Source organism: Perca fluviatilis, chromosome 5 (genome assembly GCF_010015445.1).
Source record: "Perca fluviatilis chromosome 5, GENO_Pfluv_1.0, whole genome shotgun sequence".
Taxonomy (NCBI): Eukaryota; Metazoa; Chordata; class Actinopteri; order Perciformes; family Percidae; genus Perca; species Perca fluviatilis.
The window spans coordinates 38,540,927-38,557,315 of record NC_053116.1 but is presented as its reverse complement, the minus strand read 5'-3'; the positions used below and the strand labels follow the sequence as shown (position 1 = coordinate 38,557,315).

The 16,389-nt window shown below is 44.5% G+C and overlaps 1 protein-coding gene across 1 annotated transcript in view; it reads left to right on the top strand.

Annotated features, from left to right (window-relative positions):
• LOC120558637 (synaptophysin-like) overlaps window positions 1-16,389 on the top strand; it is a 28,963-nt gene that overhangs the window by 10,320 nt on the left and 2,254 nt on the right. Inside the window, exons 4-7 of the mRNA XM_039799720.1 lie at window positions 5,106-5,304; window positions 11,755-11,946; window positions 13,806-14,021; window positions 14,901-14,966. Coding sequence (XP_039655654.1) covers window positions 5,106-5,304; window positions 11,755-11,946; window positions 13,806-14,021; window positions 14,901-14,951 — 658 coding nt within the window. The 3' untranslated portion in view covers window positions 14,952-14,966. The remainder of the gene's footprint in view (window positions 1-5,105; window positions 5,305-11,754; window positions 11,947-13,805; window positions 14,022-14,900; window positions 14,967-16,389) is intronic.

Genomic DNA, 16,389 nt, shown 5'->3' with positions numbered 1-16,389 from the left:
TCGCTGTGTGGAACCCTACCGTTATATTACATTACCTTGCGATTGCATGTAAATTTATGTCGTAGCGAGTAGGGAGGTTGGTTGGTCGGGGGGGTGGATGGGTCAAACGACACAGGACTTTCACCCAGGAGACCGGGTGTTTCCTGTTTTCCTGTTTTCCTAAACCCAACCGTGCCGTCTCCTTATTGTTTTCCTAAACCGAACCCGTTCGCTGTGGGCGGGCTCACAGCGTCTCAGCAGGGATGTTTCTTCACCACAGCCCTCCAGATAAATTCAAAACTCAAAAGTCCAAAGTCCAAAACTCAGGGTCCAGCTTTTCAGTCCACAACCTCAACGTCCTTCTTAGCAGAGCCTCCCAGGCTTCCTCCATGTGTTCCTTTGTTCTCTCCACTCCAACAGACACCCCCCTCCTCAGTCTCTTTCTGCCTTGATGAGTTATGGTGCGTTCTTTTTGTCCACCGAAGTCGATCTACGAGTCGTTTTCCGGAGTTACGAACCGGAAGTTGCAAAAACAACGCCCCCCCACGAGGTCGTATATATACGACTCGTCAAGTCGTCTGAACTCAGAGGACCCCGAGCTCACTTTCAAAGATGGCTACGTCGTGCATCACACGTAGTAAACATTGTGGTTTTCTACAATTTTAAGCACTTTTGTTGTTGTTGTAACCAAATGAAGAAGTCGTACACATAGCGCTGTATACTGCTACCTATAGACATGTCTCTACAGTCTTATTAGGAGTTAAACATAGCGCTGTATACTGCTACCTATAGGCATGTCTCTACAGTCTTATTAGGAGTTAAACATAGCGCTGTATACTGCTACCTATAGGCATGTCTCTACAGTCTTATTAGGAGTTAAACATAGCGCTGTATACTGCTACCTATAGGCATGTCACTACAGTCTTATTAGGAGTTAAACATAGCGCTGTATACTGCTACCTATAGGCATGTCTCTACAGTCTTATTAGGAGTTAAACATAGCGCTGTATACTGCTACCTATAGGCATGTCTCTACAGTCTTATTAGGAGTTAAACATAGCGCTGTATACTGCTACCTATAGGCATGTCTCTACAGTCTTATTAGAGGTTAAACATAGCGCTGTATACTGCTACCTATAGGCATGTCACTACAGTCTTATTAGGAGTTAAACATAGCGCTGTGTATACTGCTACCTATAGGCATGTCGCTACAGTCTTATTAGGAGTTAAACATAGCGCTGTATACTGCTACCTATAGGCATGTCTCTACAGTCTTATTAGGAGTTAAACATAGCGCTGTATACTGCTACCTATAGGCATGTCACTACAGTCTTATTAGGAGTTAAACATGGCGCTGTATACTACTACCTATAAGCATGTCTCTACAGTCTTATTAGGAGTTAAACATAAGCTGTATACTGCTACCTATAGGCATGTCTCTACAGTCTTATTAGGAGTTAAACATAGGCGCTGTATACGCTACCTATAGGCATGTCTCTACAGTCTTATTAGGAGTTAAACATGGCGCTGTATACTGCTACCTATAGGCATGTCTCTACAGTCTTATTAGGAGTTAAACATAGCGCTGTATACAGCTACCTATAGGCATGTCACTACAGTCTTATTAGGAGTTAAACATGGCGCTGTATACTGCTACCTATAGGCATGTCTCTACAGTCTTATTAGGAGTTAAACATAGCGCTGTATACTGCTACCTATAGGCATGTCTCTACAGTCTTATTAGGAGTTAAACATAGCGCTATATACTGCTACCTATAGGCGTGTCACTACAGTCTTATTAGGAGTTAAACATGCGGGCTGTATACGCTATCCTATAGGCGTGTCTCTACAGTCTTATTAGGAGTTAAACATAGCGCTGTATACTGCTACCTATAGGCATGTCTCTACAGTCTTATTAGGAGTTAAACATAGCGCTGTATACTGCTACCTATAGGCATGTCTCTACAGTCTTATTAGGAGTTAAACATAGCGCTGTATACTACTACCTACAGGCATGTCTCTACAGTCTTATTAGGAGTTAAACATAGCGCTGTATACCGTTACCTACAGGCATGTCTCTACAGTCTTATTAGGAGTTAAACATGGCGCTGTATACTGCTACCTATAGGCATGTCTCTACAGTCTTATTAGGAGTTAAACATAGCGCTGTATACTGCTACCTATAGGCATGTCTCTACAGTCTTATTAGGAGTTAAACATAGCGCTGTATACTGCTACCTATAGGCATGTCTCTACAGTCTTATTAGGAGTTAAACATAGCGCTGTATACTGCTACCTATAGGCATGTCACTACAGTCTTATTAGGAGTTAAACATAGCGCTGTATACTGCTACCTATAGACATGTCTCTACAGTCTTATTAGGAGTTAAATACCGCCTGATTAGGTATTTTGTAGCTTGTGCAGCTGAAATTGGCTAGAGACACTCGGTTGCTATAGGACAACAATGGCTGAGTCTTGAGCAGAAAGCAGAGCAGTAACCTACCCACGGTTATTCGTTTTTCGACACGGATGTGACGTCACACTCGAGCTACTAGTCGCGATTACAAGACAAAAAGAACGCACCATTATCCCAAACACCTGCACTCCTCCCGCTGCATTGTGGGAGATGTAGTGTCTGCAAAGGCGGCCATTTTGGGACTTCCATGACCTCCTTCTAGGGGAATATATCGTCCGTCCACGACATGTCCCCTCGGGATGCCACAACTCAAAGTCATGATGTTACGTTGCCCCTCCACTCATCATAGCTACAGGCAGGGCTTTAAATTAACTTTTTTTAATCACCAGCCAACATGGCTAGTAGATTTTTAAAGTTACCAGCCAATCAGATTTCCCACTAGCCACATGTTTGTTTGTTTTTTCCTAACTTACTTTAGGGGAGAACTGGGACGAATGAAACAGTTTTTAATTAAATGTCATTTACAAAGACATCGTAAAACACTGAAAGCTAATATTTTGTCACTAGCAACCTACATCTATCCTCTGTCAAATACAGTTGCATTTTCAGCTTTGACTGAAACCGTTGGGGAGTTATTTAAGCAGAAGTCTGACGTGCGTTTTGTTTCATTCGTCCCTCCTGGCCTGGACGAATGAAACAGGCATGGGGGGACGAAAGAAACATCCAGTTTAAGCTGTGTACACTTCCCACAACTTCAATATTTGGCAACATATCATGAATGGTACTTCAGATAGGTGTTATTTCAGATAGATTGCTGCAGGGCTACACAAAAAATGATATACTACCCCTCTAAATCACAGTGTATGTATCTTTTTAGATAAAACAGATGTTGACAACATTTTCCTTTGGGGACATCATTTGAAATTGGGAAAAATTTGAAGTTGGAAAAAAGGTAAATACATTGCAATATATTGCAGAATATTGTTTAAAATCACAATAATATCGTATCGTGACATAAGTATCGTGATGATATCGTATCGTGAGGCCTCTGGTGATTCCCGCCCCTATGATTATCACAGGACATCGGTGTTCGGTGAAATATGGTGGGTCATTTGCGGGGGAGTTTTAACTTGACAAATTACAGACATGGCTGATTCGCTCAGGATTAAGGTCACAGACAACTTCTGTAATAATTACAAATGACCTGAGGTCACCAGGTAATACTAATCCTGTGTGAATAGGGCTCACGACTCCATGAATAAACAGTACAGTGACAGTGAAGGTAAAACAGGAGAAAGTAGAGAACAGCCGACTGGGATTGCCTCCACACGGCTCTCACAGACAGTTCCCCAATATGGGAAATACCTACACTCATCTTATCTTATTTTACTAAATTTAGAAGTCTTTGTGTAAAGGCGCTGACACACCAAGCCGATAATCGTCCGTCGGGCAGTCTGGCGAGGAAACACCCGGCTAGCCTTTCAATTTTGAGAGATAATAGCTCGCAGCAACATATGGAAAAAAAAGAAATATGAACTAAGTTCGTTTTTGGAACTGTGAACTTAGTTGAAAATGTTGAAGTATGAACTATGAACTGAACTAAGTTCATTTTAAAATCTGTGAACTGAACTTTGAACTAGTTCATGTTAGAAAGTGAACTTTCCCAACGCTGCTGATCAGTCCGACTGGCTTTTCTAACGGCGCTTGGTCGGCCGTCTGGTCTGTGTGTAACCGTAAGACCGACTGGCTTCACCGTCATCAGACAGAAGGTGCTAACGTGGGCAAAATGACGAATACCACCATGGCCACGCCAAGACCCGCCCTACGAAGCAGCTCGATTGGTTGAGGTTAGGCATTTCACCTCGAGTGGTTAAGGTTAGGCCACACCCCCACCCTCCACCTTGCCCCCCCCCCTCTCTCCTCCTCAATAGCTTCAGACACAGAAATGGCACATCCTAAGGAAAGCTCATTGTGGGACTGGCTCTAGTGGCTGTAATTCTGCACCAAGGCTGAATTTCGGGAAAGTGACTTCAGATACAGTATTAGGGGACCACTAAGGTGTATATAAAAGAGACTTCAGATACAGAATTAGGGGACCACTAAGGTCTATATAAAAGAGACTTCAGATACAGTATTAGGGGACCACTAAGGTCTACATAAGAGAGACTTCAGATACAGTATTAGGGGACCACTAAGGTCTATATAAAAGAGACTTCAGATACAGTATTAGGGGACCACTAAGGTCTATATAAAAGAGACTTCAGATACAGTATTAGGGGACCACTAAGGTCTATATAAAGAGACTTCAGATACAGTATTAGGGGACCACTAAGGTCTATATAAAAGAGACTTCAGATACAGTATTAGGGGACCACTAAGGTCTATATAAAAGAGACTTCAGATACAGTATTAGGGACCACTAAGGTCTATATAAAAGAGACTTCAGATACTATAAATACTCAATTTATAAACTGTTAGTAAAAAATGTATAAAATCAATGGCATGTGTATAATTATGCTAAAATCTTGAGGCAAGTAATTCTTAATTAAGTAGGGTTAGGGGATTGGTCGGGGGGATAGGACCTGAACATGTAAGCACGGACGCCTGGCCAATAGTAGCGTGGGAATGCTATCGAAGGGCGGGTCTTGGCGTGGCCATAGTGGGTAAAAAAAAATATCGTGCTAATGTGGCGTCTGTCCCTCTCTCAAGACTTCACCAGGTGTATTTTGACGCCCCTACCTGTAAGGGTGAGGACAAGGAGCGTCTCTTCCTGATTGGCGACTACTCCTCCTCGGCAGAGTTCTTCGTCACCATCGGCGTCTTCGCCTTCCTCTACTCCACGGCGGCTATCACCATCTACGTCTTGTTCTTCGAGAAGTACAAGGAGAACAACAAGGGGCCGCTGATCGTAAGTTTACAGACCTGCCGCGGACAGGTGAACTCTGGGAAACTTTTTAACACTCCCCTACAGTACCCCTTTGTAGTGGGAGAGAGAGACAGGCTGAACTAGGCTTTAGTATCTGATACGTCCCAGAGAGAGAGAGACAGGCTGAACTAGGCTTTAGTATCTGATACGTCCCAGATAGAGAGAGAGACAGGCTGAACTAGGCTTTAGTATCTGATACGTCCCAGATAGAGAGAGAGACAGGCTGAACTAGGCTTTAGTATCTGATACGTCCCAGAGAGAGAGAGAGACAGGCTGAACTAGGCTTTAGTATCTGATACGTCCCAGAGAGAGAGAGACAGGCTGAACTAGGCTTTAGTATCTGATACTTCCCAGAGAGAGAGAGAGACAGGCTGAACTAGGCTTTAGTATCTGATACTTCCCAGAGAGAGAGAGACAGGCTGAACTAGGCTTTAGTATCTGATACGTCCCAGATAGAGAGAGACAGGCTGAACTGGCTTTAGTATCTGATACGACCAGAGAGAGAGAGACAGGCTGAACTAGGCTTTAGTATCTGATATGTCCCAGATAGAGAGAGAGACAGGCTGAACTAGGCTTTAGTATCTGATACGTCCCAGAGAGAGAGAGACAGGCTGAACTAGGCTTTAGTATCTGATACGTCCCAGAGAGAGAGACAGGCTGAACTAGGCTTTAGTATCTGATACGTCCCAGAGAGAGAGAGACAGGCTGAACTAGGCTTTAGTATCTGATACGTCCCAGAGAGAGAGACAGGCTGATCTAGGCTTTATTATCTGATACTCCCCAGAGAGAGAGACAGGCTGAACTAGGCTTTAGTATCTGATACGTCCCAGAGAGAGAGAGAGACAGGCTGAACTAGGCTTTAGTATCTGATACGTCCCAGATAGAGAGAGAGACAGGCTGAACTAGGCTTTAGTATCTGATACGTGCCAGATAGAGAGAGAGACAGGCTGAACTAGGCTTTAGTATCTGATTCTTCCCAGAGAGAGAGAGACAGGCTGAACTAGGCTTTAGTATCTGATTCTTCCCAGAGAGAGAGAGACAGGCTGAACTAGGCTTTAGTATCTGATTCTTCCCAGAGAGAGAGAGACAGGCTGAACTAGGCTTTAGTATCTGATACGTCCCAGATAGAGAGAGAGAGACAGGCTGAACTAGGTTTTAGTATCTGATACGTCCCAGATAGAGAGAGAGAGACAGGCTGAACTAGGCTTTAGTATCTGATACGTCCCAGAGAGAGAGAGACAGGCTGAACTAGGCTTTAGTATCTGATACGTCCCAGATAGAGAGAGAGACAGGCTGAACTAGGCTTTAGTATCTGATACGTCCCAGATAGAGAGAGAGAGACAGGCTGAACTAGGCTTTAGCATCTGATATGTCCCAGAGAGAGAGAGACAGGCTGAACTAGGCTTTAGTATCTGATACGTCCCAGATAGAGAGAGACAGGCTGAACTAGGCTTTAGTATCTGATACGTCCCAGAGAGAGAGAGACAGGCTGAACTAGGCTTTAGTATCTGATACTTCCCAGAGAGAGAGACAGGCTGAACTAGGCTTTAGTATCTGATACGTCCCAGAGAGAGAGAGACAGGCTGAACTAGGCTTAAGTATCTGATACGTCCCAGATAGAGAGACAGAGACAGGCTGAACTAGGCTTTAGCATCTGATATGTCCCAGAGAGAGAGAGACAGGCTGAACTAGGCTTTAGTATCTGATACTTCCCAGATAGAGAGAGACAGGCTGAACTAGGCTTTAGTATCTGATACATCCCAGAGAGAGAGAGAGACAGGCTGAACTAGGCTTTAGTATCTGATACGTCCGAGAGAGAGAGAGACAGGCTGAACTAGGCTTTAGCATCTGATATGTCCCAGAGAGAGAGAGACAGGCTGAACTAGGCTTTAGTATCTGATACGTCCCAGATAGAGAGAGACAGGCTGAACTAGGCTTTAGTATCTGATACGTCCCAGAGAGAGAGAGACAGGCTGAACTAGGCTTTAGTATCTGATACGTCCCAGAGAGAGAGAGACAGGCTGAACTAGGCTTTAGTATCTGATACGTCCCAGATAGAGAGAGAGAACAGAGCTAGGGCTTTAGCATCTGATATGTCCCAGAGAGAGAGAGACAGGCTGAACTAGGCTTTAGTATCTGATACTTCCCAGATAGAGAGAGACAGGCTGAACTAGGCTTTAGTATCTGATACATCCCAGAGAGAGAGAGAGACAGGCTGAACTAGGCTTTAGTATCTGATACGTCCCAGAGAGAGAGAGAGACAGGCTGAACTAGGCTTTAGTATCTGATACGTCCCAGAGAGAGAGAGAGACAGGCTGAACTAGGCTTTAGTATCTGATACGTCCCAGAGAGAGAGAGACAGGCTGAACTAGGCTTTATTATCTGATACGTCCCAGATAGAGAGAGAGACAGGCTGAACTAGGCTTTAGTATCTGATTCTTCCCAGAGAGAGAGAGACAGGCTGAACTAGGCTTTAGCATCTGATACGTCCCAGAGAGAGAGAGACAGGCTGAACTAGGCTTTAGTATCTGATAACGCCCCAGAGAGAGAGAGACAGGCTGAACTAGGCTTTAGTATCTGATAATTCCAGATAGAGAGAGACAGGCTGAACTAGGCTTTAGTATCTGATAACGTCCCCAGAGAGAGAGAGACAGGCTGAACTAGGCTTTAGTATCTGATAATGTCCCAGAGAGAGAGAGAGACAGGCTGAACTAGGGCTTAAGTATCTGATAACGTCCCAGATAGAGAGACAGAGACAGGCTGAACTAGGCTTTAGCATCTGATATGTCCCAGAGAGAGAGAGACAGGCTGAACTAGGCTTTAGTATCTGATACTTCCCAGATAGAGAGAGACAGGCTGAACTAGGCTTTAGTATCTGATACATCCCAGAGAGAGAGAGAGACAGGCTGAACTAGGCTTTAGTATCTGATACGTCCCAGAGAGAGAGAGACAGGCTGAACTAGGCTTTAGCATCTGATATGTCCCAGATAGAGAGAGACAGGCTGAACTAGGCTTTAGTATCTGATACGTCCCAGAGAGAGAGAGACAGGCTGAACTAGGCTTTAGTATCTGATAACGCCCCAGAGAGAGAGAGACAGGCTGAACTAGGCTTTAGTATCTGATAATGCCCCAGAGAGAGAGAGAGACAGGCTGAACTAGGCTTTAGTATCTGATAACCCCCAGAAGAGAGAGAGAGACAGGCTGAACTAGGCTTTAGTATCTGATACGTCCCAGAGAGAGAGAGACAGGCTGAACTAGGCTTTAGTATCTGATACGTCCCAGAGAGAGAGAGACAGGCTGAACTAGGCTTTAGTATCTGATACGTCCCAGAGAGAGAGACAGGCTGATCTAGGCTTTATTATCTGATACTCCCCAGAGAGAGAGAGACAGGCTGAACTAGGCTTAAGCGTATGTGTTTAGGCGCCTGCAATATCTTTGTTTACTGAAAGATTCAGCTAAACGTAACGCCTCCAGTGTGAGTTTAAATACTCCTTCAGGAAGACAGGAACTGAGAGTTGAGTTATTAACTGCACATTAATAACACATCGTGGTCGAACTGTACTGCCTGCTTAATTTTCTCCTCAATTGAGTGTTCATTAAATGCTCCTGTGTAATTCATCAAGGTCTCCCGAAACCTTCTTCACACAGTTTTTCCTTAACAACCTTTTGTTGTCATTTTTCAATTCACTTAGTTCACTCAGGACCCCTTGGCGTCACTTTACCATGCTAGGTTGGGACACCTTTGACGTCATTTTTAATAGTGCTTGGTCGGGACCCCTTGGCGGCACTTTTTAATGCTCTGGCCACCTGGCTTGGCTTAAGTTTTAATTCCGCTTGGTTGGGACCCCTTGACTTTCACCTAGGAGAATTGGTTTCGGGTCCCGTGTCACTTAAACGTACATCTTTTAACCACACCCACGATCTTCTCCTGACCCTAACTATGTGGTTTTACCTTGTGCGTTGAGAAATGGCGCCATGGGTATCCTGTTGGCGTCATTTTTCAACATGCAGGGTAAAACCACATAGTCAGGGTTAGGAAAAGATTGTAGGTGGGATTAAAGTGCCCATATTCTGCTCATTTTCAGGTTCATAATTGTATTTTAAGGTTGTATCAGAATAGGTTTACATGGTTTAATTTTCTAAAAACACCATATTTTTTGTTGTACTGCACATTGCTGCAGCTCCTCTTTTCACCCTGTGTTCAGGTCTCTGTTTTAGCTACAGAGTGAGACATCTCAACTTCTGTAACATCTTTGTTGTCAGTCGCACATGCTCAGTAGCTAGGTAAGACTACATGCTCAGTAGCTAGGTAAGACTACATGCTCAGTAGCTAGGTAAGACTACATGCTCAGTAGCTAGGTAAGACTACATGCTCAGTAGCTAGGTAAGACTACATGCTCAGTAGCTAGGTAAGACTACATGCTCAGTAGCTAGGTAGCGCCTACATGCTCAGTAGCTAGGTAAGACTATATGCTCAGTAGCTAGGTAAGGACTACATGCTCAGTAGCTAGGTAAGGACTACATGCTCAGTAGCTAGGTAAGGACTACATGCTCAGTAGCTAGGTAAGGACTACATGCTCAGTAGCTAGGTAAGACTACATGCTCAGTAGCTAGGTAAGACTACATGCTCAGTAGCTAGGTAAGACTACATGCTCAGTAGCTAGGTAAGACTACATGCTCAGTAGCTAGGTAAGACTACATGCTCAGTAGCTAGGTAAGGACTACATGCTCAGTAGCTAGGTAAGACTACATGCTCAGTAGCTAGGTAAGGACTACATGCTCAGTAGCTAGGTAAGACTACATGCTCAGTAGCTAGGTAAGACTACATGCTCAGTAGCTAGGTAAGACTACATGCTCAGTAGCTAGGTAAGGACTACATGCTCAGTAGCTAGCTAAGGACTACATGCTCAGTAGCTAGGTAAGGACTACATGCTCAGTAGCTAGGTAAGGATCACATGCTCAGTAGCTAGGTAAGGACTACATGCTCAGTAGCTAGGTAAGACTACATGCTCAGTAGCTAGGTAAGACTACATGCTCAGTAGCTAGGTAAGGACTACATGCTCAGTAGCTAGCTAAGGACTACATGCTCAGTAGCTAGGTAAGACTACATGCTCAGTAGCTAGGTAAGGACTACATGCTCAGTAGCTAGGTAAGGACTACATGCTCAGTAGCTAGGTAAGACTACATGCTCAGTAGCTAGGTAAGACTACATGCTCAGTAGCTAGGTAAGGACTACATGCTCAGTAGCTAGGTAAGACTATATGCTCAGTAGCTAGGTAAGGACTACATGCTCAGTAGCTAGGCAAGGACTACATGCTCAGTAGCTAGGTATGACTACATGAGCTAGCTAGCTGTTTCTCCAACTTCAGCCTGTACAAGGCAGGATTAGCCGGGAGACTTCTTCTAAACGAGTGCGCACTTCACACTTTGTGTGGAATACCTGCAGAACAGGGACATGGAAGTAGTTCTATACAATTTATTTTGTAGATTAGGGTGAATTTGTGTGTGTTGTAGCAGTGTTTTGCCATTGAGAACGAGCTAGCATGCTAGCACTAGCATGCTATCGGTTAGCCCCCTAGGCCCCTCGTTTCGGCTAGTGACGTAGAAAGCCGTGCAGATGTTGACCAGCTCACCAGGAAACTGAAGGCAGGACACATTCAGAAACCAGATCTCACTCAAAACAGCAAGGATGTTTTTTTTTTTCAAAGTGTGTATGTGTGTGGAAGCACCAGAGACACAAAATAACACCCCAAATCCCCAGAAAAAGTGATTTTTGTTTTCATATTATGGGCACTTTAAAAGATGTACAGTACAGGCCAAAAGTTTGGACACACCTTCTCATTCAATGCGTTTCCTTTTTATTTTCATGACTATTTACATTGTAGATTCTCACTGAAGGCATCAAAACTATGAATGAACACATATGGAATTATGTACTTAACAAAAAAGTGTGAAATAACTGAAAACATGTCTTATATTTTAGATTCTTCAAAGTAGCCACCCTTTGCTTTTTTATTAATAAGGGAAATAATTTTACTAATGAACCCTGACAAAGCACACCTGTGAAGGTAAAACCATTTCAGGTGACTACCTCATGAAGCTCATTGAGAGAACACCAAGGGTTTGCAGAGTTATCAAAAAAGCAAAGGGTGGCTACTTTGAAGAATCTAAAATATAAGACATGTTTTCAGTTATTTCACACTTTTTTGTTAAGTACATAATTCCATATGTGTTCATTCATAGTTTTGATGCCTTCAGTGAGAATCTACAATGTAAATAGTCATGAAACGCATTGAATGAGAAGGTGTGTCCAGACTTTTGGCCTGTACTGTACGTCAGACACTAAGGGCCACCGTCCAAGCGCCAGTATGTCGAAGAGTCGGGAGAGAATACGGCTTGGGAAACATCACTCATACTTGTGTGTGCGTTTAGGACCTGGGTGTGACCGCGGTGTTTGCCTTCATGTGGCTGGTGAGTTCGGCGGCCTGGGCCAAAGGTCTGTCCGACGTGAAGACGGCGACTGACCCCGACAAAGTGATTACTCTGATTACCGCCTGCGACAGTGAGGGGAACAGCTGCCGTGAAGTCCACGACCCTGTCATGTCTGGACTCAACACCTCCGTGGTAAGACTGTCACCTATGCTGCAGCCAGCCACCAGGGGGCGATCCAAATGTTTTCGCTTCACTTATAAAAGTCTACGCGTCCGCCCCCTGTGGTCGGCACCTCGTGATTTCTGTATCCAACGTCAACACTCTTTTGGTACTGACAAAAATGGGTCTGTAGCGCTGAGATTCGAAAACTGTCCAATACCAAAAATGTACCAGCCATATAAGTCATATTCATAATCTTGTCGACTAGTTATGTGATCACATAGTTCCTGATTTCAATCTTTTAACATTTGTCAACTTCTTTTATTGAATGGCAACAAGGTTTTTGGAGAACAATATGTATTATTTAGTGCTGTCAGTTAAACGCGTTATTAACGGTGTAAACGCAAACCCATTTTAACGGTGTCATTTTGTTATTGCGAGATTAACGTTCTTTTTGGCCTAGCGAACTTTGTAGTATTTTTCACATGCTGTTGCAACAACTAGTAACGTTAGAAAAACTACAACACCACACCGGATCTAGCTAGACCGGAAACAGAACAGGCACGCCACACACACTTGTTTGGGCTCGCCAAAGAGTAGCAGGCTAACGTCAAAGAGTAGTAGGCTAACGTCAAAGAGTAGCAGGCTAACATCAAAGAGTAGCAGGCTAACGTCAAAGAGTAGTAGGCTAACGTCAAAGAGTAGCAGGCTAACGTCAAAGAGTAGCAGGCTAACGTCAAAGAGTAGCAGGCTAACGTCAAAGAGTAGCAGGCTAACGTCAAAGAGTAGCAGGCTAACGTCAAAGAGTAGTAGGCTAACGTCAAAGAGTAGCAGGCTAACATCAAAGAGTAGCAGGCTAACGTCAAAGAGTAGTAGGCTAACGTCAAAGAGTAGCAGGCTAACGTCAAAGAGTAGCAGGCTAACGTCAAAGAGTAGCAGGCTAACGTCAAAGAGTAGCAGGCTAACGTCAGCGGATGGCGAGCACAAGACGCTGAAATGGACGCCAATAAGATTCTGAATGGAAAGTTTACTTTTAAAAAGTTGCCAAATGGTTCCATTGACAAGACCAAAGTGATCTGTGTGTGTTTGGTAGTTGTGAACTGAGCTATCACCGCAGCACGTCCAGTCTGAAATACCACCTGATGGCCGAGCGCACAGCTGATGGCCGAGCGCACAGCTGATGGCCGAGCGCACAGCTGATGGCCGCGCACAGCTGATGACCGAGCGCTGATGGACGCGCGCACAGCTGATGGCCGAGCCCAATTATGCCGAGCGCACAGCTGATGGCCGAGCGCACAGCTGATGGCCGAGCGCACAGCTGATGACCGAGCGCACAGCTGATGGCCGAGCGCACAGCTGATGGCCGAGCGCACAGCTGATGGCCGAGCGCACAGCTGATGGCCGAGCGCACAGCTGATGGCCGAGCGCACAGCTGATGGCCGAGCGCACAGCTGATGACCGAGCGCACAGCTGATGACCGAGCGCACAGCTGATGGCCGAGCGCACAGCTGATGGCCGAGCGCACAGCTGATGGCCGAGCCCACAGCTAATGGCCGAGCACAGAGCAAGCCGATTCACTTTTCCATGTTGATAAGAGCATTAAAATGAGAAGAAATAATGAGACCAAAAGAAATCAAGGGACATTTAGAATAGATAAAAATATGTGATTAATTGCGAGTTAACTATGACGTTAATGCGATTAATCGCATTTAAATATTGTAATCGTTTGACAGCACTAATATTATATTTTTTGTTAATATAATTAATATTCCTCAAACTAAGGTACTGCAAACTATCATTTTGGCATCGTCACTGAAACTCAGGTATCATATTGACCCGTTATGTTTCTAACTGTGTCTAATAAGAATTTACTTCCTCCTCTCTTCCTCCAGGCTTTTGGTTTTATTAACTTGGTCCTGTGGGTGGGAAACCTGTGGTTCGTCTTTAAGGAGACAGGCATCATCGCTCCCTTCATGCGAGCTCCACCTCCTCAGGAGAAAGCTGCTGCACCAGACGCTTACGGCCAGCAGGGGGCGTACGAACAAGACCCGTACGCCAGCAACCAGGGAGGCTACCAACCCGATTACAGCCAGCAAGGATACAACCAGGTGATCAGCCAAACTGCTAATTAATAAACACAAAACTTTTGAAAATTTCACTTTATGAGGTTTTTTAACATTAATATACGTTGCCCCAGCCTGCCTATATAAAAGAGACTTCAGATACAGTATTAGGGGACCGCTAAGGTCTATATAAAAGCGACTTCAGATACAGTATTAGGGGACCACTAAGGTCTATATAAAAGAGACTTCAGATACAGTATTAGGGGACCACTAAGGTCTATATAAAAGAGACTTCAGATACAGTATTAGGGGACCACTAAGGTCTATATAAAAGAGACTTCAGATACAGTATTAGGGGACCACTAAGGTCTATATAAAAGCATCCAAAGAGCACCATTTCATGGGACCTTTAAGCATGTAAGACCTGCTTCAACAGAAGGTGACTGACTGGTTTGATTTGGGTTATAGTTTCACTTTGCCAGACCTTCCTCCACAGCATTTCAGAGGAAGGTCTGGCTAGTCCAACAAAACGTGCTTTGGTTTATTGGCATTTCTTTAAACCAATCACAATCATTTTTGGCTAGATTTGATTTATCAAAGATGTAGCAAAGCAAAGCAACACGGGACAGAAAACAATCCCAGCAGAGACCACAGACACGTCAGACCTCCATGTTTAACTAGATATCTCTAAACGTTACAGTTACGGCTGAAAATGACATTTCACATATCTCCATAATTCAAATCAACTGTCATTTGTCCACCAGGAAGGGATGTTTGTGTTGGCGCGACGTCACGGTGATTTGGTCTATAGTTAAACACAGTTCTTAGGACTGTTCTGAGGAGATCAAAATAGACAAACGGCAAAAAAAAAAAACCTGCAACAGTTGCTGTGAATCATCCTGTTTGCTGTTGTGTTTCCTCCAGGATGCAGAGTACGGTCAGGGGGCGCCCACCTCCTTCGCCAATCAGATGTGAACTGACAGGAAGCAGGTTAGTCACACAGGAAGTGGAACCAATCCCTGCTTGATTGCCTGATTCATTTAACTCATTTTAAATGATAACTTTGGTGACATTCTATTCAGATTCAAACCAATTTGAAAATGTATTTACTAATAAGTAGGGGTGGTACGGTTCACAAAACCCACGGTTCGGTTTGTATCACGGTTTAAGGGTCACGGTTTTCGGTTCAGTACGGTTCTTGTTATTTTTTCTTTTAATCTTTAACGCTCCAGAATATACTTCAGCATATGATATATAGCTAAAATTAGCATATTGAATGCATGTTGCACAAAACATGCACACAGTGGCAGTTCTATATATTGTTTTATTTCATCATAGGTACCATTAAATCCAAAATGTTCCCACACACCAGACTATAAACGACGCTGGTGCATCCTCCAGCTCCGGGCAGCCTCTCTCCCACTGGACATTTCTGCAGGTGACGTGACCTGCAGCAGCAGCACGCCACTTGAGGAGCGGTCGGCTCGGTGCCTCTCAAAATCTGACAAAAATCTTTTAAACTGACCTCTGTCGATCTGAAATGAAGACAGATTCAGCAACTGCACGGCCTATTTCTTGCTTAAAATGTTTTCAGAAACACGTTTCGTTGAACTATTTTAGTACAATATGAGATCGTATTCTGAACGAGCCGCCATGACAGTCTGTTTTGAAATTAGGGACCAGCCAGACCCATGTGACGCGATCGTCCAATCAGCTGCCATGGGTTGCGTTTGTCACGCCCATCCCGCTCGTCATTTCCAGTTAGTGTTTTAACATAGGTGTATAAAGTGGACACTACGGCAGTAAGAGGTTAGTTCAGCTTAACAGTGTACTTACGAACCGTGCGGTACACACACGCTCCGAACCGAGACTAGCGAACCGAGCGGTTCGGGTGTTTTTTCATGAACCGTACCACCCCTACTAATAAGTATTGTGTGTGTATCACAGCCTGAACATTAAAAACATATCGGCGGCCTCTAGCTCACCCAGTCAGAGCGTTCGCTGCATGTTGGCTGAGTCCTGCGCAGTTGGCGCAGGGTTCGAATCCGACCTGCTGCCCTTTGCTGCGTGTCATCCCCCATCTATCTCCCCCTTTCATATCTATCCACATTCAAAATAAAGGGAAAAGCCCCCAAAAAAACACATCAGGGGTGTCTGGGTAGCTCACCTGGTAGAGCAGGCGCCCATATGCAAAGGCTCAGTCCTAGACACAGCGGCTCAGGGTTCGAGTCCGACCTGTGGCCATTTGCTGCATGTCTTCCCCCTCTTTCTCACCCCTTTCCTGCTGTCCTATCTATTAAAGGCTAAAATGCCCAAAAAATATCTTAAAGTGAGCCACACTGTTACCCAGGCTGACATGTTCCTTCATCACCGAACACACACACTGTAGTTTATTCTGACTCAATCCCACACA